Here is a 22692-nt window from a genome sequence, read left to right as displayed (position 1 = left end):
CATCATCCTGACCCCGGACAATACCCGGAGAGCAATACTTTGCATTATTATCTTTTGTGTAATTCATTTTCCACTTTCGAGCTCATCAATATTAGCTTGTTAGTTCTCCTGTGAACTGACGAGCTCAATCTTGACTCGTGCTAGTGACGACCTCACGTTTTCATCGTTAATAAAAGAATCAGCTTCAGTCTTTCCCTAAATACTTATTTACTTAGTATTGTGCAATCCCCGGTACAAACAATACTCATTACAGAAATAGGAAAACCAAAAGCAGTTAAGGAAAAACAAAATAAGCCGTGGAGGAAATGGACCGATCGGTCCAACAGAGTTTGTTACGTTTGGGATTGATAGATCTTTCGATCTATGTGTTGGACGGATTAGTCCGCAGCTTTCGGAAATTTGCTTCTATGACGTCGTGGGAACGGATCGATCGGTCAGTTTGCTGGAATGATTGATCCGGCAGCTTCTAGAATTTTGCTTCTTTAACGTTGTGGGAACAGATCAATTGGTTAGTTGGCTGGACCGATCGGTCCGTTTTTGTCTTCAAACACCAACTATATGTTTCTGCTTCGAACTCCCGTTTTTGACACGAACAAGTTCTAAAACCTTCAAACTCCAACATAGCGTCCAAATACCTGAATAAGATTCAAGATACAACCAAAAATATACAAAAGACGCGACTCAAAAATGACAAAAGACGCTTACCTTGTACTGTAAACCGTACTTTTGGGCCGCAACAGTCACAAAGACAAATTAGTGCGAATTCGCTTACTTTAAGGTGTTTTTGAGATTTTATATTGTAGAGAGATTTAACTCTTTTTTTATTCTTTGCAATAATTATATTATGATATTTTCTTCTATCTCTATCATGTATTGTAAGTCCATATTGGAGTACGTTCAGGCCCGGCCCACCTCTAAAGCAGCTAAAGCATCTACTTTAGGCCACATAATATATTGAAATGATTTGTGTAAGTTAACAAAACTAGTTCTTAGCTAAGTTGGTTATGCTGTTCGAAAATATGATCTTGGTCACAGGTTCGATTCTCAGAGGGAGCAGCCCTGAGTACGTTTATCGTTTCATTGGGGTATTAGACCTTGTTTATCGGCAGTCTCTTAAAGGGGTTGATATTGTTTTGGAGGAAAAAAATAATTCAAAACAAAAGAAAAATGCTAAGGGAGGTTGTTATATCGTATACTCATCTTTGCTCTAAGAGATGCTACGTGTCGTTTTTGTGTTGGCCAGAAAACAAATACACAAGAGAAATTTTTTTTTTTGGGAAGCTCGATTTTTATTTACTTTCGTCTCTCTCTCTTTCTCTGGCGATCACAATCCCGAAACGAGAAAAGATGAAATTTGAATGTGTTTGGAATCGAAGGAGAAGGTTCACTTCCTCTGTTTCGAAATTGTAAGGGTTACTTCGATTCACACTCTTCTTCTTCGTCTCCGTCTCCAGGTATGAAAAAATTGGGTTCCGATGTATTTTAATTCGATCTTTACTTTGGGATTTGAATTGGTTTTGTGCTTCCTTTCCTCTTTAGATTTCTTCAATAGGTTTCTTCGGCGTAATCTGATTAGGGATTTACATTATTTCCTCTCGAATTTTTCTTCTTGTATCGCTTCTGAATATGTTAATCTTTCGGGATTCATTGTTTTTATGATTTGTGTTCATATGTATATGCGTCTGATATAATTATGGTGGGAAAATTTTGCAGCTTGACAATGCCTCGCTATGATGACCGCTATGGAAACACTCGTCTCTATGTTGGCCGTTTATCATCTAGGACTCGTACCAGGGATCTTGAACGTCTTTTTAGCAGATACGGAAGGTAAATTTCTCGATATCCTCCAGGATTTGCACGGTTTTAACTTTAGTTTGGTTATGATCATGAGTTTTAAAAAGATTGTGTGTTGTGTTGTGTATAGGTGTTGTGTTGTGTTGATGTGAACTTTGTGTTGTACCAGTTTGAACTTTATGTGTTGTGTTGTGTATAGGTGTTGTGTTGTGTTGATGTGAACTTTATCTGTTTTACCATGGAAGGTATGGAACGAGGTGATGAGATCGCTCCGAGTCTCGTCGCAGCCATGGAAGACTCTGCTGCTTCCGTCGTTGTTTGATCACTTAGGTACGCTGATTCTCACTGGTGCCTTGATACATTAGCTACGCTCTGTCATCTTAGAGCTTCTCTGAAACGTCCGATGATTCCAATTTTTTACGAGGTCGATCCTTCTCATGTCCGCAAACAGAGCGATCGTAAGGATTTTGTGAAACACTCGAATAGATTTGGTGAGGAGAAGATTGAGAGATGGAGAGGTGCTATGAAATTAGTTGGGAATCTCTCTGGTTTTGTTTGGAGGTAGGATACATGATCTCATCTGCATTTATAATCATGTTAGACATACTCATAGATGATGAATTGAATTTAGGATGATAGTGATTGCTGCTGTTTGTTTGATGTTATGTGGTGTGTTTTTGGAATTTGGCAGAGAAGACTGTGTTGATGATGATATGATTGGGCTTGTGGTGAAGAGAGTTTTAGCTGAAGTGAGCAATACACCAGAGACAGTGGGAGAATACACTGTTGGCTGGAATCACGTGTCAAGGATTTGATGGATGTGTTTGATGTTGAATCCAGTTCTGGCGTTCAAGTCCTGGGGCTTTACGGTATGGCTGGTATTTGGAAGACGACTCTTTCAAAAGCTTTCTATAACAAGATCATTCGGAACTTTAGTCGCAGAGTTTTCATCAAAAATGTTAGAGAAAGATCATCGGACCAAGACGGCTTAGTCAATCTACTTCTATATCAAGTTTGAGTTTCATATTTACTATCTCTAGTTTAACAAGTTTGAGTTTCATATTTACTATCAAATCTCAAAAAACAATTTTTTCAAAAAATAAATGCTTGCAAGATGATTTGGCTGAGAATATTTGGGAAAAATTTGGAGGTAATCAGAATTAAAATTAATCATTCTTTCCATTTATAAATTGCATTTCTGTTGTAATATATATTAATGTTTTTATTATGTTTTGTATGTTTAAAAATTAATAAAAATGGAATATTTTCTAATTTTATAAAATCTTAAATGTTTACACATTTATACCACTTCTATTATATTTAAAATTTTTAAATTTTAAAAAACAATATTTTCAAAAATAAGAGACCCAAAATAAGAACCTACCAATAAATGAGAAAATTTTATCTAAGAGATCATGAATTCTTATATTCGAAACAGTACACAATTAATTCATAAAAAATTTAAGAACTCCCCTTACTCCAACCCACCGATAAACATGCTCTTAGGTCTGTAAAGGCCACAATAAAAAATCTCCATTCAAACTTCTTTTGCTCCATTCAAGAAAATAAAATAAAAAAATCTTACTAACTTCGAAGCCTATCCATGTGTTAAAAATAGAAGTATTTTCATAAATAACCTTTTTAATTATAAATAAAAGTTGTAAGCGAAGTTTTTCCATGTATTTAAGACTTCTAGTTTCAGTTTTCTTTTGTGAGGGCGCTAATGAAAAAGAAAAGGGACTAAGAGCATGTTTATAGGTGGGTTGGAGTAAGGGGAGTTCTTAAATTTTTTATGAATTAATTGTGTACTGTTTGGAATATAAGAACCCATGATCTCTTAGATAAAATTTTCTTATTTATTGGTAGGTTCTTATTTTGGGTCTCTTATTTTTGAAAAAATTGTTTTTTAAAATTTAAAAATTTTAAATAGAATATAAGTGGTATAAATGTGTAAACATTTAAGATTTTATAAAATTAGAAAATATTCCATTTTTATTAATTTTCAAACATACAAAACATAATAAAAACATTAATACATATTACAACAGAAATGCAATTTATAAATGGAGAGAATGATTAATTTTAATACTGATTAGCTAAAAATTTTGCCAAAATATTCTCAACCAAATCATCTTGTAAGCATTTATTTTTTGAAAAAATTGTTTTTTGAAATTTGATAGTAAATATGAAACTCAAACTTGTTAAACTAGAGATAGTAAATATGAAACTCAAACTTGATATAGTAGTAGATAATACTAAATAAGAGTCATCATGAATCATGATTTAACTTTTGATGGATATGTTACATAGGTGAAAAGAGAAGATTTTGATGAAGAGAAATAGATTGTGATGAAGATTGTGATGAAGACAAAGGTTCACATCTAGATTCAAAAAGAAACCTAGAAACTAGAAAACAAAGCTTGTTGGTCTTACTGTTGTTTGGCTTCAACTTTCTTCTTCTGCCATAGCCTGTCGACTCCACTGTCGGCATCACCCTATATCGTTTCAAGAAAGTGTTAACAATGTCAGTGTACACCCCATCAGCATCGAGATGACCAATGCATGATCCTTTGATGTGATCAACCTGTTAGTAGCCGAGCTGCATTATTAATCCAAAAACAAACAAGAACAAGACGTTATACTAGCTGAATCTAAAGCATTGAAACAAGTGGGATCTTTATGAATGAGATCACACATGATGGTAGCAGCAAGCGAGAATACTCCACCCCCAAAATCTTTTGCCCTCCGAAAGATAATGTATAAGCATTCAGGCAACAAGCTCTCCTCGGAACCATAGACCACTTGGAGGTATTACGAAGAACATAATCAATCACTTTAATAACGTGGTTTAGGAACACTCACCACTTCCGAAGCCCTTCTCCTTCTAAGCTTCATGATGATTTTAGAGGCAGGGGAGATGATAAATCTATTAATTGAACCCTACCTTTTAATATATGGAAAAAAACACTCAACCAGTTTTGCGAACCTCAAACACCGACCAAAGCCTACAGTGGTCTCTCAGGTCTTATTACACGAATCAAACGATCATTTTCCACTTAAACCTTTGGAATTTGAAGTTATTCACAGGGACTATAGTCAAAACTCAAAGCTTTCTTTGGCCGAGTTCACAACCGCTCTAATATCTTCAAGGACACATCCTGACCGCCAGCATGATCAGTATGTTGGTGTCACCGTGCTATACGTGGTTCAAAGGGCTCTAACTGACTTGGCTGCACTGGTGGTTGAAACTCCATGATTCTCTCTAAAGCCCAAACCTTCACAAACTGAAGCGGAGACTTTCACCACCACGGTCTCTTTTTCCCTACTACCAGCGAGATGCACTTTCAAGACACCAATATCGCGATAAATCCTAGCTAAAACAGCCATAGCCAACCTAACTCCCTGAGCAAGCTGAATCGCACCCGGAAAAAGCTTCTCAACAACACATCACCACAATTGGAGAAAACGATACGCAAGAACCTCAAAACCATGATTACAAGAACAATACGACTAAGAAAGCAACTTCGTCAATATTCTTCTCTAGTGGTTTAGTTTAGTGGCTAGTCCAATGATTACAAGAAGCTTGCTAACATGTTTATCGCAAAAACAGACACAAAGCAATCAATCATGGCTAATTTTGTTAATCCTAATTACAATTATGCCTAAAAACACAAACAGACACTGATTATTCAAACATCCCTAATTTTCAAAAATCAAAGAACCCTAATTTCTAAATCCTCAATAAACAAGAATTCTTACAATCAAAAAGAGACTCATACCACGAGAAAGAGATTGCTGAAGGAGATTTATCGATTGGTTCCGATTTGAGAGAAAAATCTCTTCCGATTGCAGAGGCGAAAGAAAGAGAGAGAAACACGAGAAGTTTTTTTTGTTTCTTAACAAAAACTTTCGTCCAGTAGCACGCTGACACGTAGCGTCTCTTACAACAGATATGGGGATACTATATAACAACTCCCCTTAGATTTTTTTCTTTTGTTTTGCTTTATTTTTTGGCATAAAAAAACTAAAAATCAGGGGTTGAACACCCGATAAACAAGGTCTAAGGGAGTAAGTATTGGTCAGGACCACTATCTTACATATTTTAGTCATTGTTCTCTCATACGACTACATAATATTTCCACACCACACATAAAAACATCTTAATTTCACACTTATCTGATCCAAATTCATTGCAACATAAAATCAGTGGGCATTTCTGGTCACTTCAAGTAAGATACAAAAAAAATGGATAGAAGATGGAGTCTTCAAGGTATGACTGCTCTTGTAACCGGTGGCACTAAAGGTATCGGGTCAGTCCACATCTTATATATATGCTCTTTTATTGTGTTTTGATATTCAACTATCAAAGTACTAACTACGTACGTTTGCCTGTGAGATCATGAACAGGGAAGCTGTGGTGGAGGAACTATCTATGTTGGGAGCAAGAGTCCACACATGTGCAAGAGACGAAACTCAACTTCAAGAAAGCTTACGTAAATGGCAAGCAAAAGGGTTTCAGGTCACCGCTTCTGTCTGCGACGTTTCTTCTCGTGAGCAACGAGAGAAACTCATGGAAACCGTTTCCTCTCTCTTCCAAGGAAAACTCAACATCTTTGTAAGTATACATATATAAGCTTCCTTCTTGGACTTGGGATGTACAAGAACCAAACATAGTGTTTTTGTTGTATCTATCTATCTAATATCTATACATATGTAGGTAAACAATGCGGCAACGTTTATAGTCAAGCCGGCTACAGAGTTTACAGCAGAAGAATACTCGTTTGTAATGGCTACAAATCTCGAGTCAGCTTTTCATCTTTCACAGCTCGCTCATCCATTATTAAAAGCTTCGAGTTTAGGGAGTATCGTGTTCATATCCTCTGTTTCTGGAATTGTGCATACTGATACCGGTTCATGCATCTATGGAGCAAGTAAAGGTATATATGTATGTATATATTCAGACAGCGAATGGTCGACTTAATTAACTAACATATGTGTATATATAAATGCTTGTTTTAGTAGCTTTGAATCAACTAGGAAGAAACTTAGCATGTGAGTCAAGTGACAATATAAGGGTTAACTCTGTGTGTCCATGGGTCATAGCAACTCCTTTAGTTACCGATGTAAGGCTATTAAATTAGAAATTTATAAAAACAAAAATCTCCTTGATACTACAAAAATAAGATAAAATAATAAAATTATTACATGTGAATCTTAACATGTGAATCTTTAACTTAAGCCAAAGATTATATATACTTCGTAATCTTAATTGAAAAAAATTCTCAGATCCTCAGTGATGAGGAGTTTAAAAACGCAGTGGAGAGTACGACACCGATGGGACGTGTTGGGGAAGCAAATGAAGTCTCATCACTTGTGGCATTTCTATGTCTTCCTGCAGCTTCTTATATAACAGGTCAAACCATTTCTGTTGATGGAGGTTTCACTATTAACGGCTTTTCTTACAAGCCTCAGCACTAAACCGTAGACTGTTTGTTTTTGTTTGATTTGAAACTTAAAAAGATTCATTATACAATAATGATTTGAAACTTTGATCAATTAGCAAATCTTCAAGTTGAATGTCAACAAAATAGATGATTTGGATTTGTAGGTTTAGCGTTAATGCTGTATATACTTTTTGGGACCAAGTTCCTCTCTCTGCTCTGCGTAAATATTCATAACATAGAGTAAAAGAAGAGCACAACTTCGAGTCAAATTAAGAAAGATGGGCTTCGACACTCATCAACTTACTCGATCAAGCCCAAAGACATAATCATGTGATATAACAGTATTATGCTTTACGATCCCTATGCAAAATGATGACTCAACTGACAGATGGTTTCTCTATTGAAGATGTTGACTATATAAAAAGCGATTTTTGCTTGGGACACTTAAATTATGTAGGTGTTAGACAAAAATATATTAAAGATGATTCATGCAAAAACAAAACAAAAAGATCGATATTTTAAAATATCTTTCTCCAACAATAATTTATCAACCACACGTACAAAAATACTCAATAATATAATTGACACTTATCTGATCCACACTCACAGTATACTTATACTTTGTGGCATTTTTGGTCACTTCTAGTAAGATACAAGGAAAATGGATAAAAGATGGAGTCTTCAAGGTATGACAGCTCTTGTAAGTTGTAACCGGTGCAGCTAGCGGAATCGGGTTCGTCTTTCTTGTCTCTTTATCATCTCTACTACTCTCTGTTATATGCTTCTATTATAACATCCTAAATAGTCAAGATTTCAAGGAATAGAAGTTTGTGTATTGTTTAGGTATGCCATAGTGGAGGAATTAGCTGGTTTTGGAGCTAGAATCCATGTATGTGACATATCTGAAGCTAAGCTCAATCAAAGTTTAAGCGAATGGGAAAAGAAAGGGTTTCAAGTGAGTGGTTCAATATGTGATGTAACATCTCGTCCTGAGAGAGAAAAGCTGATGCAAACCATCTCCTCGCAGTTTGATGGCAAACTCAACATTCTTGTTAGTAAATGATCTTGATATACAAACAGCTAAGCATATTCGCTTGAAGAAATTTTTTAAATGATAATGTTTTTTTTGTTCAACATAGGTTAATAATGTTGGCGACCTCCGCGCAAAGCCAACAACAGAATGAAAGAGGATTTCAATTTCTGTTATGAATGGAAGAATTAAGTTGTCTCTTATTGATAGATGAACAGAGGTATTTATACAATGGAGATCCTAAGTATCAGGAATATATGATAAGCCTAAATATTAGATAGATTACAACAAGATATATTATGTAGTTATCTCTATACCCCCCCTCAAGTTGGAGGGGAAAGATCTTGAATCTCCAACTTGGACAGCAAATATTCAAATGTTGGAGCAGGTAGAGCTTTTGTAAGAATGTCTGCAGGCTGCTCCTTAGTAGTGATATGATCTGTAGTGATAAGCTTGTCTTGAACCGCATCACGGACGAAATGACAATCTGACTCAACATGTTTAGTCCGCTCATGAAAAACAGGGTTAGCAGCAATATACAAGGCAGACTGACTGTCACAAAACATCCGCATAGGTTGAGGATGACCGACACCAAACGTAGACAACAACTGCTTAAGCCACTTAAGTTCCTTCAACGTGTACGCCATAACACGATATTCCGATTCAGCAGAAGACTGAGACACAGTATCCTGTTTCTTTGTCTTCCATGAAATTGGAGAAGGACCAAGAAGAACAATGTAGGCACTAACAGAGCGACGAGACAAAGCACAACCATTCCAATCAGCATCACAATAGGCGGTGAGTCGCAGATCAGAATCAGAACGAAGAAGAATTCCATGACCCGGAGAACCCTTAAGGTAGTGGACCGTACGAATAGCAGCATCCTAATGATCTTGACGAGGTGCTTTCATAAACTGGGACAGAATGTGAACAGCATAACACAGCTCCGGTCTTGTGAAGGTCAAGTAAATAAGGCGTCCCACCAAACGTCGATAAGCCGCAGGATTGTCATAGAACGGACTATCATTGCGGAGAAGCGTATGATTAACCTCCATAGGAGTAGGCACATGTTTGGAACCAAGAAGACCAGTCTCAGCAATGATATCTAAGGCATATTTACGTTGAGAAATAAAAATGCCTTCTGTATTTCGAGCCACCTCAATACCAAGAAAGTACTTGAGTTTCCCTAAGTCTTTCATGTGAAAACACTGACTGAGGTAGTTCTTAAACTTCTGTATAGTGGAGAGATCATTGCCAGAAATAACAAAATCATCAACATATACCAAGATATGTAGACAAACCTTCCCTTTAATGTAAGAAAAATGAGAGTAATCAGGCCGACTCTGCTTAAAACCATAAGACTTCAATGCAGTACTTAACTTAGCAAACCAACATCGAGGCGCTTGCTTAAGCCCGTAGATGGCCTTATGCAGCCGACACACCTTAGTAGGATCCGGATTTTCAAAGCCAGGAGGGAACTTCATGTACACCTCCTCATGTAAGTCACCATGCAAAAATGCATTCTGCACATCCATTTGGTGTACCTCCCATCGTTTGGCAGCCGCAATCTCAAGTAGAACTCGCACAGTAGTAGGCTTAACAACTGGAGCAAATGTATCCTTGTAATCAACACCTTCACGTTGACGATTCCCAAGAGCCACCAAGCGTGATTTGTAGCGAGCAATCGTACCATTGGCATGATGTTTGATCTTATAAACCCATTTACTACCAATCGCTGTTTTGCCTGGAGGAAGAGTAGTCTCATCCCACGTGTGTTGCATAGTAAGAGAAGAATACTCATCCTTCATAGAATCATTCCAAACATCGTCCAAAATGGCTTGTTTAAAACTCGTAGGTTCAACAGCAGAAGTAATCGCAGCCATGAAAGCCTTGTGACCAGTGGAAAAATTAGCTTGCGATAGATAATTAACAATGGGATAAGGTGTGTTACCTGGAACCGAATGAGGAGAACCAGGATTAGACGACAATGAAGTGAGAGAGGGGGAAGCGTGCACATGTGAAGTCTTGACAACATAGTCCTTAAGTAGAACAGAGGGTTGTCGCACCCGATGACCACAACCGAGTAGCTCAGGAAGACCAGGTGATGTAGGATCAGATGTATCAGAAGACACAACCGGAGACTCGACTATTGGTGAATCAGCCGGCCTAGGAGAGAGATGTGGAGAATCAACTGGAGTAATAGCCTGATCAGTAGTAGGAGAAGCCGGAGATGAAGTAATAGTATCAGGAACAGGGGAAGTAGGAGACGAAGGACGCGGTGGAACAGAGTCTGATATAGATTGCAGAGTCGGAACCGGTGTCAACAACGGAGTAGAGGAAGGTAATGTAGGAGACCAGTCATCAATGACACAGGACGGAGGAGTCATTAGAGACGGTTCATGAACAGAATCGGAGAGACCGGGAAACTGTTCTTCAAGAAAAATAACATCACGACTTGTAAAGAATTCTCGTCTCTCAATGTCGTAGAGCCGCCAAGCTTTCTTACCATAAGGATAGCCCACGAATATGCATTTCCTACTGCGATCACTAAACTTGTCCTTGTCACGCGGACGTCGGTGAGAGTAACACAGACAGCCAAACGTGCGAAGTGAGTCATAAGAAGGAGAAGTTCCATACAGTATGTCATACGGTGTCTTCCCGTGAAGCAGAGGAGTAGGGGTACGATTAATTAGATGAGCCGCAGTCAACACACTCTCACCCCAGAACCGAACAGGAAGCTGAGCTTGAAAGAGAAGGGCACGAGCAACGTTTAGAATGTGACGGTGTTTACGTTCCACTCGGCCGTTCTGCTGTGGTGTATCGACGCATGATGTCTGATGTTCAATGCCATGTTGACGAAAGAAGGAAGAGAGAGCCATAAACTCAGTCCCATTGTCCGTACGGACAGCTTTGACAGGGCAGCCAAACTGTTTGTCACTCATGGCACAAAAATTATGTATCAAATTTTTGACTTCAGACTTAGCTAACATAAGATAGATCCAGACAGCTCTTGAGTAGTCATCAACAATAGTTAAGAAATAAGCAGCTCCACAAGAAGAAAGAGTGCGATAGGGTCCCCAAACATTGCAGTGTATCAAACCAAAAGGAGTCGAAGCTTTATTAATACTTTCATGAAAAACAGTCCGTGTTTGTTTAGCACGGAAACAAATATCACATGAATGTTTATCACCAAAATCAACTTTCAAACTATCTAAAACCGGTAATTGAGAAAGAACTTTGTATGAAGGATGGCCAAGACGACGATGCCATAAAACCGAAGGAGAGATGTTGCCCTTGCCAGCTTGATGAACATGTGCAACCTTGACACCCTTGAAATAGTAGACTCCCTCTCGCTCTTCACCGGCACCAATCAGGGTCCTCGTAAAACGGTCCTGTAAAACACATAGAGTATCAGTGAAAATAGCAATGCAACCGGTCTGTTTAAGAAGACGAGACACCGAAATCAAAGTACAAGTGAAGTCGGGAACATATAAAACATTGGACAAGTAATAGTCCCCATTCAGTTGCAAAGTGCCTATTTTCGTAGCACGAGAGGCAGTGCCATCTGGAAAAGTAACCGCAGAAGGTAGTATATCAAGAGTATTACGCAACAAAGACAAATCGCCTGTCATGTGATGCGAAGCACCAGTGTCTATAATGACATCAGTGAGAGCGGTTTTACCAGACAATTTCTCCGTAGACAGTTGACTCTGCTGGTTTTGAAGCAACGTAATGAGAGCAGAGATTTGATCAGTCGGAACAGAAGAGAGTGTATTGCTGACAGTAGCTGATGCTGCATTCACACGACCACGACCTCGACCACCAGAGAAGGATGAACGACCGCCACCGCGACCACCGCGACCACCACGACCAGAGGAAGAACGTTGTTGTTCAAAGAACCAATCAGGGTAACCATGGAGAAGAAAGCACTCTGAAGCTTCATGACCCGTACGTTTGCAGTGACTACAGGAACGATTAGGATCACGACTGCGAGTGGTAATAGCAGCAACATCAGGAGAAACAGAGTGAGGAGCAAACTCTGTTTTGACGGAGAAGCCGACAGCATCTTGCTTGACTTCAGAAGCACGCATGTTGTTGAGATGTTGTTCCGCACGAATCACGCGAGAATAAACACTATTCAAGTCCGGCAATGGATCTTCATCAATGATCTGAGACCTAATAGTGCTGAAGCGAGATTCATCAAGTCCAAAGATAAATTTGTGAACCCGTCTGTCTTCACGTTCCTTGTCAAGTTCAGGAGCAGCAGCGCAGGTGCAGGGAGTAGTAGAGGTAAAAGTCTGTAACTCTTCCCAGAGTTTGGATAGACGGCCATAGAACTCAAGAATAGACTGACCGTTCTGTTTGCAGTTGGTAATGTCGTCCTCCAAAAGATGTTTTCGAACACCGTTTTTGACAGAGAACCGACGTTTGAGAGATTCCCAGAGTTTGAAAGCTTTGGGAACATGAGAAACAGTAGAACGAACTTGTGGATTAATAGCAGTACGTATCCAACCCACAATCATAGAATTAGTAGAGATCCATCGAGCAAGGTCGGGGTTAGAGGTTGGTTTGGGGATCGAACCATCAATAAACCCTATCTTCTGCTTAGCTTGAAGAGAATTCCAAAGCTCGGTGGCCCATTCAGAATAATTATCACCACGAAGTAAGACCGGGGTGATTAGGGAACCTGGATTGTCAGATGGATGCAGAGTGTATGGAGTCTCCGAGGAAGATTGGTCCATAGTAGTCGAAGAAGTAGAAGTAGAGGTAGTCATAGACATAGGAGAAGTAGTAGACATGATAGAAGTAAAAAAAAAAAAAAAAAAAATTATGTAGAGAAGCGGAAGCAAGAAAGAACCAGAAACGAAAAATTTAGATCAAAGATCGTTTTTAGGCTCTGATACCATGTTATGAATGGAAGAATTAAATTGTCTCTTATCGAAGATGAACAGAGGTATTTATACAATGGAGATCCTAAGTATCAGGAATATATGATAAGCCTAAATATTAGATAGATTACAACAAGATATATTATGTAGTTATCTCTATAATTTCCATATCTCAACAAACTTGGAAGCTGCTTACCATTTTTGCCAAATTTCACATCCTCTCTTGAAGGCTTCAGGCTATGGTAGCATCATCTTCATTTCCTCTGTTGTAGGACTTGTATACATTGACTGTGGATCAATGTATAGTCTAACAAAAGGTAAGAACAGTAACTACTAGATTGCTATTAAATAATCAACTAGGAGTCTCTTTTTTTTTTTTTTTTCCTCTAGTATTTTACAGGAGCTCTGAATCAGCTAGCAAGAAATTTGGCATGTGAATGGGCGAAAGATGGCATAAGAGCCAATGCTGTTGCTCCTAATATTATCAAAACTCCTTCCGCTCAACCAGTAATATATAAAAGACGACTTATACATTATTTTTTTTGTTAATGTAACAGCCTCAGTTCTTCTAATCATATTTCAGTTTTGTTTCTTGAAGTATCTTGATGACATCAATTTCAAGGAGGGATTGTTCAGTAGAACTCCACTTGGTCGCGCTGGAGAGCCGAAGGAAGTTGCATCATTAGTGGTCTTCTTGTGTCTACCTGAAGCTTCTTATATTACTGGTCAAACCATTTGCGTTGATGGAGGTCTCACTGTTAATGGCTTCTCCTATCAGCCTCAAGCTTGACAAAGACATTTTCACGTTTTGACCTGTTTAAATTTTCTCTCTAATAACAACTCTCACGCTACGAGAGTTTATGAGTTTGTGTCCCTTGTAGAGATTTTACTTTATACAGCACAATTTCCACAAACAAACACACTATGTTAAGTTACTGTTTTGAGTCACTAATCTATATCAAAGAGTAAACCATGACAACTAACCATCCATCAGTTTTTTTTTTGTAATTTTATATAAAGACGTGGAAACGTTTACGGTATTTGGTTCACATACGAGTCTGACTTAGATTTTCAGTTGTGTTTTATGAGTGAAGCTATTGAAAAGGAAATATTAAGTAAGTATTGGTTGAAAGATTTTTGAAAAGTCATTTTTGCAAGGGACCACTAACTTAGATATTTTAGTCATGTTCTCTTATGGCTACATAATATTTCCACCACACACTTATTTGATCCACATTCATCATTGTATATATAAATAAAATCTGTGGCATTTCTGGTCACTTTAATTCAGGTAAGATACAAGAAAGATGGATCAAAGATGGAGTCTTGAAAGTATGAATGCTCTTGTGACCGGTGGAGCCAGCGGAATTGGGTTAGTCTTTCTTATCTTTTCTATCCATTGTTCTGTTTGCTATTTAGCTTTCTCATGGGTCAAGAGTGTTTAGGTATGCCATAGTAGATGAGTTAGCTGGTTTTGGAGCTAGAATCCATGTATGTGACATATCTGAGGCCAAGCTTAATCAAAGTTTAAGTGAATGGAAAAAGAAAGGGTTTCAAGTCAGTGGCTCGGTCTGTGATGTAACCTCTTGTCCCGAGAGAGAAAATCTTATGCAAACCGTCTCCTCACTGTTCGATGGAAAACTCAACATTCTAGTAAGTAAACGATCTTAATACACATAAACACCTAAGCCTAGTTGCTCAATGAGTACTCCTAAACAGAAACCTAATGCAAACGCTTAAGCATTTATGTTCAAAATATATAGGTTAATAACGTGGGTGTAATTCGTGGGAAGCCAACAACAGAATATGTGGAAGAAGATTTCTCTTTCCACATCTCAACAAATTTGGAAGCTGCTTTCCATTTTAGCCAGCTCTCACATCCTCTCTTAAAGGCTTCCGGAAATGGAAGCATCGTCTTTATTTCCTCGGCTACAGGGATTGTATCAGTTTCATGTGGATCCATTTATAGTCTAACGAAAGGTATAACCAAGACGGTTTGTACTAGAGGCAGTTCATTGCAAGATTGACTAACCAAGACGGGTTTTTATTGGTTGTTGTTCATTTCTTTTATAGGTGCTTTGGTTCAGCTAGCTAAAAATTTGGCATGTGAATGGGCAAAAGATGGCATAAGAGCCAATGCTGTTGCTCCTAATATCATCAATACTCCTATGTCTCAATCTGTAATAAATCAAAGACTACTTTTAAAATATTTTTGTGTGAATATAACAACCTCAATTACTCTAATAATTTCTCATTTGTTTATTCTTAAAAGTATCTTGAGGACGCAAGTTTCAAGGAGGGATTGTTCAGTAGAACTCCACTTGGCCGTGCTGGAGAGCCGAACGAAGTTGCATCACTAGTGGTGTTCTTGTGTCTTCCTGCAGCTTCTTATATTACTGGTCAAACCATTTGTGTTGATGGAGGGTTCACTGTTAATGGCTTCTCTTATCAGCCACAAGCTTTATAATGAGCTTTTCACGTTTTGTCTATTTACTTTATACAGCACAATTTTCACCAATTAACAAAAATACACTATGTTAAGCAGTTGATTCTTTTGAGTGACTAATCTATATCAAAGAGCAAACCATGACAACTAAACATATCCATCATTTTATTTGCCACATCAAAAGTGTGAAGGTAACAGTTCCATTTTAGTTATTTTATAGAAAAAATTTGAATACATACCTTATTAATTTTAGAAGGAAATTTGAAATGTATACTAATTTTTTAAAATCTTTGAAATGTACCTTATATATTGCACAAAATGACTATTTTGTCTTTAATTAAAAAATAAAAATAAATTCAATATAACAAAATTAATTCATTTGACAAAATTATTTCTAAAAGCATTGCATAAAATAGATATTCAAAATTTTGTTAATTTTTTTAGAAAATGATGAATTAATATATTATATATAATATTAATCAATAACTAAAAGACTAAAATTAAGATAAAATAAATAAAATATGCCCTTAAATAATAATTAAAATATCTGGTCTTATTTAGTAATATAATTTCAAAAAATTATTATATAAAAATAAAATAAAATTAATTAGAATTATTATTTTTTTTGGATTTATGTTTAGTAAAATTTCAGATAATAATAGTTTTTAAAAATATATATATATAATCAAATATTGTGAGCTTTTAGAAAATAAATCAACAGTTCAAAAAAATCGACTATGTAACAAATCAATTAATATAAAAAGAAGCCAACAAAACATAAATCAGCAGGAATAAAATATAAGTCGATAGTTCAAAAAATCAAACATATTAATAAATCAACGTAAAATGAAATAAGTCTATTAAGACCAAACAAATTGACGAGAAAAAATATAAGTCAACAAACATAACAAATAAGTCAACATCATCAAAAGTCAACTATGTAAAAAAATAATCAAACAAAAAAAAAGTCGAGAATTTTAAAATAAATCGATAAAAAAAAAATAATTCGATAAAAATTAAACTTAAATCAACCATTCAAAATATCAATTTCATTAATAAATCAATATAAAATAATTGAGTCAAAACAAATAAGTAGAAAAAAAATTAAACTTAAATCAACAACTAGCTTACATATTTTAATTTAGCCGCCACACACTTATTGGTGCACGAGTCTGACTTGTAGTTTCAGTTGTCTTTTTGGACCACTAGCTTAGATATTTTAATGGGCTATATTAATCTGTACCCTTAGTAGAATGAAAAATTAAATTTCTAACCTTTCTTATTTGTTTATTAGTTCTCTCTCTTCTCCCTCCTTTTTCTAACCATATTTATCCCTCTATTTTTATATTAACTACCAAAATGCCATTGGCAGTGACACTGTTCATCCGGTAACATTATTCATAAACCGTTCAGTGACACTGTTCAACGTCACAGTTCATCAGACAACAGCATAAAATATTTTATGATTTTAGTGTCTGATTACTTATTTAGCAAGCTAAATATTTTGATATCATGATAACTTTACACATTATGTATTAAATGCATACTTATCAATATAAAATTATGAATCAAAGTTTTCTATTATTAAAAATATGTATATATTAATTTAAATAAAAAAGAAGTAGTTTTTCTCTTACATAATTAACATGATAACAATTATAGTAACATGTTATCTAGAATGATAATGTGCTAACATATTAAAAATCGGGATAATATTTGTATTAACACGGTAAAATAGTTGATATATGGATTACATTTATATTAACATATAACTTATATAATATTACCCCATAAATAATTAAAAACAAAGTCATTATATGTATGAGGGAAATCATTTATACATGTTTATTTTATATTTTTAATACGAGAAAATATTATAATAACGAATTATGAAGAATATTAGAAATGTAAACGATTAATAATGTATTAAATTTATTTGTGACATACTAAATTATATTTCATTTTTTACCACCAAAAGAAAAAGTTCATCTTCACCACCGATAAAATCATCATCGAAATATGAAGAATGTTAGCAAGCTAAATAGTTTGATATCACCGAACTATGAAGAATGTTAGCAAGCTAAATAATTTGATATGAAAATGAATCACCACCAAATTATGAAGATGAATCACCACCAAAAAAAAAAAAAATCATCTTCACCACCAAATTATGAAGAATGTTAGCAAGCTAAATAGTTTAATATCATGATAACTTTATACATTATGTATTAAATGTATACTTATCGATATAAAATTATGAATCAAAGTTTTCTATTATTAAAAATATGTATATATTAATTTAAATTAAAAAGAACTAGTATTTCTCTTACATAATTAACATGATAACAATTATAGTAACATGTTATTTAGAATGATAACATGCTAACATATTAAATATCAGGATAATATTGTATTAACACCCTAAAATAGTTGATATATGGGTTACATTTATATTAACATATAACTTATATAATGTTAACCCATAAATAATTAAAAACAAGGTTATATGTATGAGAGAATTATTTATACATGTTTATTTTATATGTTTAACACGATAAAATTATAATAACAAATTATAAAAAATGTTAGAAAGGTAAACGATTAATAATGTGTTTAAGTTTATTTGTAACATACTAAGTTATATTTCATTTTTTTCCACCAAAAAAAAAAAATCATCTTCTCCATCGATAGAATCATCACTATCACCATCAGAACTATCAACTTTAACAATCATTTCCGTTGCTAAAACTCAACCATCTCTTTGCCGGAAACTTTAGTCGGTACAATTATCTTCATCTTCATCATCTCTTTTTGTCGGGTAAACCACCACCATCACAAGTGATCCACACAACTCACCGTTTTTAGATTTCTAGTAAACTTTTGTTTCCCATAATTTTTAATCATTCGATTTTAATTTTATTTTGACATTGTTAATATCTGGTGTTGGAGAAATAAAATAAAATAAAAGAAAGAAAAGAAGAGGAGAGAAAAGTTAGAAAGGGTAGAAATGTCAAAAAGCTGGTGATAGTGACGTTCCAGTGACCATACGGTCCAACGAATTATCAAGTCTTTGATGGGTACAGATTGCAATTTTCCTATTTTAAATTAGCACCACACACTTATTGATCAACATTCATCATTGTATACATAGGTAATATCTGTGGTATTTCTGGTCACTTCAATTCAAGTAAGATACAAGAAAGATGGATAAAAGATGGAGTCTTCAAAGTATGACTGCTCTTGTCACCGGTGGAGCCAGCGGAATCGGGTTCGTCTTTCTTCTCTGTTTTATCTCTACATCAACTTTTCAATCTATTGTTCTGTTTGCTGTTTAGCTTCCTGATGGTTCAAGAGTGTTTAGGTATGCCATAGTGGATGAGTTAGCTAGTTTTGGAGCTAGAATCCATGTATGTGACATATCTGAAACTCTGCTTACTCAAAGTTTAAGCGAATGGGAAAAGAAAGGGTTTCAAGTGAGTGGATCAGTTTGTGATGTAAGCTCTCGTCCCGAGAGAGAAAAGCTGATGCAAACCATCTCCTCGCTGTTCGATGGCAAACTCAACATTCTTGTAAGTGAAATTAACTTATAGTATAGTAGTACTCCTTAATAAATAGAAGTCTAACGCAAACGCCTAAGCATATATGTTATAGGTTAATAATGTTGGTGTACTTCGTGGGAAGCTAACAACAGAATATGTGGAAGAAGATTTCTCTTTCCACATGTCAATAAATTTGGAAGCTGCTTTCCATTTTAGTCAGCTTTCACATCCTCTCTTAAAGGCTTCAGGCAATGGAAGCATCGTCTTTGTTTCCTCTGTTGCAGGGATTGTATCACTTGATGGTGCATCCATTTATAGTTTAACTAAAGGTAACCATGCGTGGTTTGTACTAGAGGCAGTTCATTGCAAGACTGACTAACCAAGAAGGGGTGTTTTTTTTGTTGCTGTTGTTTTTTTTATAGGAGCTTTGATTCAGCTAGCTAAAAATTTGGCATGTGAATGGGCAAAAGACGGCATAAGAGCCAATGCTGTTGCGCCAAATGCTATCACGACTCCTATGTGTCAATCTGTAATAAATCAAAGACAACTTTTTACATGTTTTTGTGTGAATATAACAACAACCTCAGTTTCTCTAATAATTTGTGCATTGTGTATTCTTAAAGTATCTTGAGGACGTCAGTGTCAAGGAGGCATTGTTGAGTAGAATTCCACTTGGTCGCTTAGGAGAGCCGAATGAAGTTGCATCAACAGTGGTGTTCTTGTGTCTACCTGCAGCTTCTTATATAACTGGTCAAACCATTTGTGTTGATGGAGGTTTCAGTGTTAATGGCTTCTCTTATCAGCAGCAGGTTTGAGAATGGTCATGTTATGTTCTTGTCTTAATATCCTAAACTCCCTATTGGCCTTGTAACCTGTCAAAAACTCTGCTCAATAAAATTCTATGTGGATTCTTTCCACAAGAGAGAAAAACTTATGCAAATCGCTTCAACGATGTTCGATGCATCTTTATTTAAAGAAACTACGCATACCCTTTCCTAATATTATACAATTGTTAAGATTTGAGTATTCGTAAAACGGGATGAACAAGAAACCTAGCAAAAAGATGTTTCCGATTAAAAAAGAATAAGCCCTTTTGCAGAAACAGAGCAGGCAAAAAGCAGAGTAAAACTTGGACTCAAATGAGAAATGGTCTTCAACTTCAACACTCATCCAAATACAGAATCATGTGACAACACACCTTGCTTTACAATCCCTATGCAAATATGCAATGATGACTCAGAGGGGAGATGGCGTCTCTTAGGCTCAATTGCACAAACAATCATTGTAGTCATCCAAAACTGAATGCAAAAGCTTAAAAGTTATTTCTCATATTCTCTGTTTTACGAAATATATAATTGTGAAGAAGTCAAAATCATATTAGAAGTTATCGATATATTAAGACTTTTGGAACACACTATAGCTTAAGCGAATACATCAAATGAATAATATCTAAAAAATTTCATTTTTGGTCAGGACCACTAACTTAGATATTCTAGCCATGTTCTCTTTGACTACTACATAATTTCTGAACCACACATACAAACTAACTCAATAATTCTGATCTGATCCACATTCATTGTATATATATTATTATCATTTCTAGTAACAAGCAAGAAAAATGGATAAAAGATGGAGTCTTCAAGGTATGACTGCTCTTGTGACCGGTGCAGCCAGCGGAATTGGGTTTGTCTATCTTTCTATATCACCTCTTTTACCCCATTGTTCTGCTTCTAAATGGTCACTATTTGAAGGAATTAAAGTTTGTGGAATGTTATGTTTAGGTATGCCATAGTAGAAGAGTTGGCTGGTTTTGGAGCTAGAATCCATGTGTGCGATATATCCGAAACTCTGCTCAATCAAAGTTTAAGCGAATGGGAAAAGAAAGGGTTTCAAGTGAGTGGTTCAGTTTGTGATGTAACTTCTCGTCCAGAGAGAGAAAAGCTGATGCAAACCGTCTCATCCGTGTTCGATGGCAAACTCAACATTCTTGTAAGTAAATGATCATTATATAGAAACAACTACGCATACTCTATAACTAAAATTTATATATGAGAGAATTTGTTTTGTACAACATAGGTTAATAACGTGGGCGTACTCAGGGGAAAGCCAACAACAGAATATGTGGCAGATGATTGGACTTTCCATATCTCAACAAACTTGGAAGCTGCTTACCATTTTTGCCAACTTTCACATCCTCTCTTGAAGGAGGCTTCAGGCTATGGAAGCATCATCTTCCTTTCCTCTGTTGCAGGGGTTATATCTTTCGACGCTGGATCCATTTATGGTCTAACAAAAGGTAACTTAAGTTAACCTAGCTAAGTTACTACTAGAGGCAATTCATTGCAAAATCAACAAGGAGTAGTATTTTTTTCTTTTACTTTAACAAAAAAAAATGTTTTGTTAATTTCTTTTACAGGAGCTCTGAATCAGCTAGCTAGAAATTTGGCATGTGAATGGGCAAAAGACGGCATAAGAGCTAATGCTGTTGCACCTAATGCTATCAAGACTGCTCAGTCTCAATCTGTAATAAATAAATAATATAAAACTCTTACTTTTTTTGTTGTTGTTGTGAATTTAACAACCTCAATTCCTCTAATATATATTTTCCTAATTTTTTGTTTATAAAAGTTTCTTGAGGACGTCAGTTTCAAGGAGGCATTGTTGAGTAGAACTCCACTTGGCCGTGTTGGAGAGCCGAATGAAGTTGCATCACTAGTGGTCTTCTTGTGTCTACCTGCGGCTTCATATATCACAGGTCAAACTATTTGTGTTGATGGAGGCCTCACGGTTAACGGTTTCTCCTATAAACCACAGGCTTGAAAATGGCCTTGTCGTGTTTGGTTTGTAATTTCCTTCAACACACAACGTTCTCTATATCTCTAATAAAAATTATCTCTCTATGAGTTTATGTATGAAAATATAAATGAATTCACAATTCCATTATCGATAGAAGATTCAATTACACCCGCGGCACCCACAACTTTGCGGTAATATCTTTCAAAATCAAAATGCTATATGTTTCAGCACAGGTCTATTTGGCATTTATTGTTCGTGGTTTACTGGCTTTGGTAGTTTTTAATTCTGTTATGTGATTTGAAAGTTCCAGAAAGTGAGATTGGTGCTTTGTTAGGAACATTGATACTCTCATCAACGGCCCAAAGCAACATAACTTGATGAGAATGTTAATAACATTGAGAGATTATATATTACCGTCTATGTCACTGATTTTAAGAATGTTAATTGTAACACAACACAACATGATTACAGTGTACTTTTTTCTTTGCTGTTGGTTCGTCTCTGTCACTGAATTTGAATGATTGTAACATAAGTTAATAACATGATTATTCTATTTTGTTGTTGTTACGTCTATGTCTCTGATTTTACATGTTAACTGTAATACAACATGATTATATTTACTTATTTTTTTGTTGTTGTTGTTGTTCCGTCTTTGTCGCGTTTTTTGTTTGTCTTAAACTCTCACGACGAGAACGGCTTTGTCGTGTTCTATCTCGTGATTTCTTGATTCTTTCCCAGCAGCAAATAATTTAAG

The 22692-nt window shown here is 35.8% G+C and overlaps 4 protein-coding genes, 1 long non-coding RNA gene, 1 other non-coding gene and 1 pseudogene across 11 annotated transcripts; 6 read left to right on the top strand and 1 right to left on the bottom strand.

Annotated features, from left to right (window-relative positions):
- Positions 1 to 1232: 1232 nt before the first annotated feature.
- LOC104786750 (uncharacterized) lies at positions 1233 to 2984 on the top strand. The gene is made up of 5 exons (XR_002038035.2): positions 1233 to 1454; positions 1714 to 1827; positions 2040 to 2124; positions 2246 to 2355; positions 2486 to 2984. It is a non-coding gene; the product is annotated as an uncharacterized LOC104786750 (long non-coding RNA).
- A 1030-nt stretch (positions 2985 to 4014) lies between these two features.
- On the bottom strand, positions 4015 to 5838 carry LOC104769910 (uncharacterized). 2 transcript variants are annotated; one of them, XR_015556919.1, is made up of 3 exons: positions 5574 to 5828; positions 4490 to 5205; positions 4015 to 4393 (listed from the first exon to the last, which is right to left on the bottom strand). It is a non-coding gene; the product is annotated as an uncharacterized LOC104769910 (transcript). The 2 variants fall into 2 exon arrangements; XR_015556918.1 differs by having other exon boundaries at positions 4015 to 5205; positions 5574 to 5838.
- Positions 5839 to 5970: 132 nt separating this feature from the next.
- LOC104786753 (tropinone reductase homolog At2g29150-like) lies at positions 5971 to 7350 on the top strand. 3 transcript variants are annotated; one of them, XM_087450048.1, is made up of 5 exons: positions 5971 to 6104; positions 6202 to 6409; positions 6512 to 6731; positions 6814 to 6917; positions 7081 to 7350. In XM_087450048.1, the coding sequence occupies exons 1-5, from the start codon at positions 6040 to 6042 to the stop codon at positions 7270 to 7272; spliced, it is 789 nt and encodes a 262-aa protein (XP_087306174.1). In that variant the 5' UTR covers positions 5971 to 6039; the 3' UTR covers positions 7273 to 7350. The 3 variants fall into 3 exon arrangements, with proteins under 3 accessions (XP_087306174.1, XP_010510503.1, XP_019101446.2); XM_010512201.3 differs by lacking the exon at positions 6814 to 6917 and having other exon boundaries at positions 5973 to 6104; XM_019245901.2 differs by lacking the exon at positions 6814 to 6917 and having other exon boundaries at positions 5992 to 6097.
- Positions 7351 to 13272: 5922 nt separating this feature from the next.
- LOC104786755 (tropinone reductase homolog At2g29320 pseudogene) lies at positions 13273 to 14075 on the top strand (annotated as a pseudogene). Its single transcript, XR_015598061.1, has 3 exons — positions 13273 to 13474; positions 13558 to 13664; positions 13756 to 14075. The product of XR_015598061.1 is annotated as a tropinone reductase homolog At2g29320 pseudogene (transcript).
- On the top strand, positions 13756 to 15701 carry LOC104786756 (tropinone reductase homolog At2g29310). Of its 2 annotated transcripts, none has more exons than XM_010512203.3 (5): positions 13756 to 14529; positions 14603 to 14810; positions 14921 to 15137; positions 15231 to 15337; positions 15430 to 15701. In XM_010512203.3, the coding sequence occupies exons 1-5, from the start codon at positions 14465 to 14467 to the stop codon at positions 15622 to 15624; spliced, it is 792 nt and encodes a 263-aa protein (XP_010510505.1). In that variant the 5' UTR covers positions 13756 to 14464; the 3' UTR covers positions 15625 to 15701. The 2 variants fall into 2 exon arrangements, with proteins under 2 accessions (XP_010510505.1, XP_087306173.1); XM_087450047.1 differs by having other exon boundaries at positions 14297 to 14529; positions 14614 to 14810.
- Positions 15702 to 18659: 2958 nt separating this feature from the next.
- Positions 18660 to 20082, top strand: LOC104786757 (tropinone reductase homolog At2g29340). The gene is made up of 5 exons (XM_010512204.2): positions 18660 to 18871; positions 18965 to 19172; positions 19255 to 19471; positions 19565 to 19671; positions 19766 to 20082. Exons 1-5 carry the CDS (start codon positions 18807 to 18809, stop codon positions 19955 to 19957), a joined length of 789 nt encoding a protein of 262 aa, XP_010510506.2. The 5' UTR covers positions 18660 to 18806; the 3' UTR covers positions 19958 to 20082.
- Positions 20083 to 20446: 364 nt separating this feature from the next.
- LOC104786758 (tropinone reductase homolog At2g29320) lies at positions 20447 to 22085 on the top strand. The gene is made up of 5 exons (XM_010512205.3): positions 20447 to 20825; positions 20924 to 21131; positions 21219 to 21438; positions 21559 to 21665; positions 21771 to 22085. Exons 1-5 carry the CDS (start codon positions 20761 to 20763, stop codon positions 21960 to 21962), a joined length of 792 nt encoding a protein of 263 aa, XP_010510507.2. The 5' UTR covers positions 20447 to 20760; the 3' UTR covers positions 21963 to 22085.
- Positions 22086 to 22692: the final 607 nt, after the last annotated feature.

Source organism: Camelina sativa, chromosome 5 (genome assembly GCF_030686135.1).
Source record: "Camelina sativa cultivar CO46 ecotype springtype chromosome 5, ASM3068613v1".
In the NCBI taxonomy this organism is placed as follows: Eukaryota; Viridiplantae; Streptophyta; class Magnoliopsida; order Brassicales; family Brassicaceae; genus Camelina; species Camelina sativa.
Note: the sequence above shows the minus strand (reverse complement) of the source record. Positions and strands in the feature narration are given on the sequence as shown.

Coding starts and splice junctions, on each gene's coding strand:
- LOC104786758 (XM_010512205.3), top strand. CDS start 20,761: ATGGATAAAAGATGGAGTCTTCAAGGTATGACTGCTCTTGTGACCGGT. Junction 21,439..21,558: donor CATTTATGGTCTAACAAAAG/GTAACTTAAGTT, acceptor TTTCTTTTACAG/GAGCTCTGAATCAGCTAGCT. Junction 21,666..21,770: donor AGACTGCTCAGTCTCAATCT/GTAATAAATAAA, acceptor TGTTTATAAAAG/TTTCTTGAGGACGTCAGTTT.
- LOC104786756 (XM_010512203.3), top strand. CDS start 14,465: ATGGATCAAAGATGGAGTCTTGAAAGTATGAATGCTCTTGTGACCGGT. Junction 14,530..14,602: donor GGTGGAGCCAGCGGAATTGG/GTTAGTCTTTCT, acceptor AAGAGTGTTTAG/GTATGCCATAGTAGATGAGT. Junction 14,811..14,920: donor ATGGAAAACTCAACATTCTA/GTAAGTAAACGA, acceptor CAAAATATATAG/GTTAATAACGTGGGTGTAAT.
- LOC104786757 (XM_010512204.2), top strand. CDS start 18,807: ATGGATAAAAGATGGAGTCTTCAAAGTATGACTGCTCTTGTCACCGGT. Junction 18,872..18,964: donor GGTGGAGCCAGCGGAATCGG/GTTCGTCTTTCT, acceptor AAGAGTGTTTAG/GTATGCCATAGTGGATGAGT. Junction 19,173..19,254: donor ATGGCAAACTCAACATTCTT/GTAAGTGAAATT, acceptor TATATGTTATAG/GTTAATAATGTTGGTGTACT.
- LOC104786753 (XM_087450048.1), top strand. CDS start 6,040: ATGGATAGAAGATGGAGTCTTCAAGGTATGACTGCTCTTGTAACCGGT. Junction 6,105..6,201: donor GGTGGCACTAAAGGTATCGG/GTCAGTCCACAT, acceptor GATCATGAACAG/GGAAGCTGTGGTGGAGGAAC. Junction 6,732..6,813: donor CATCTATGGAGCAAGTAAAG/GTATATATGTAT, acceptor TGCTTGTTTTAG/TAGCTTTGAATCAACTAGGA.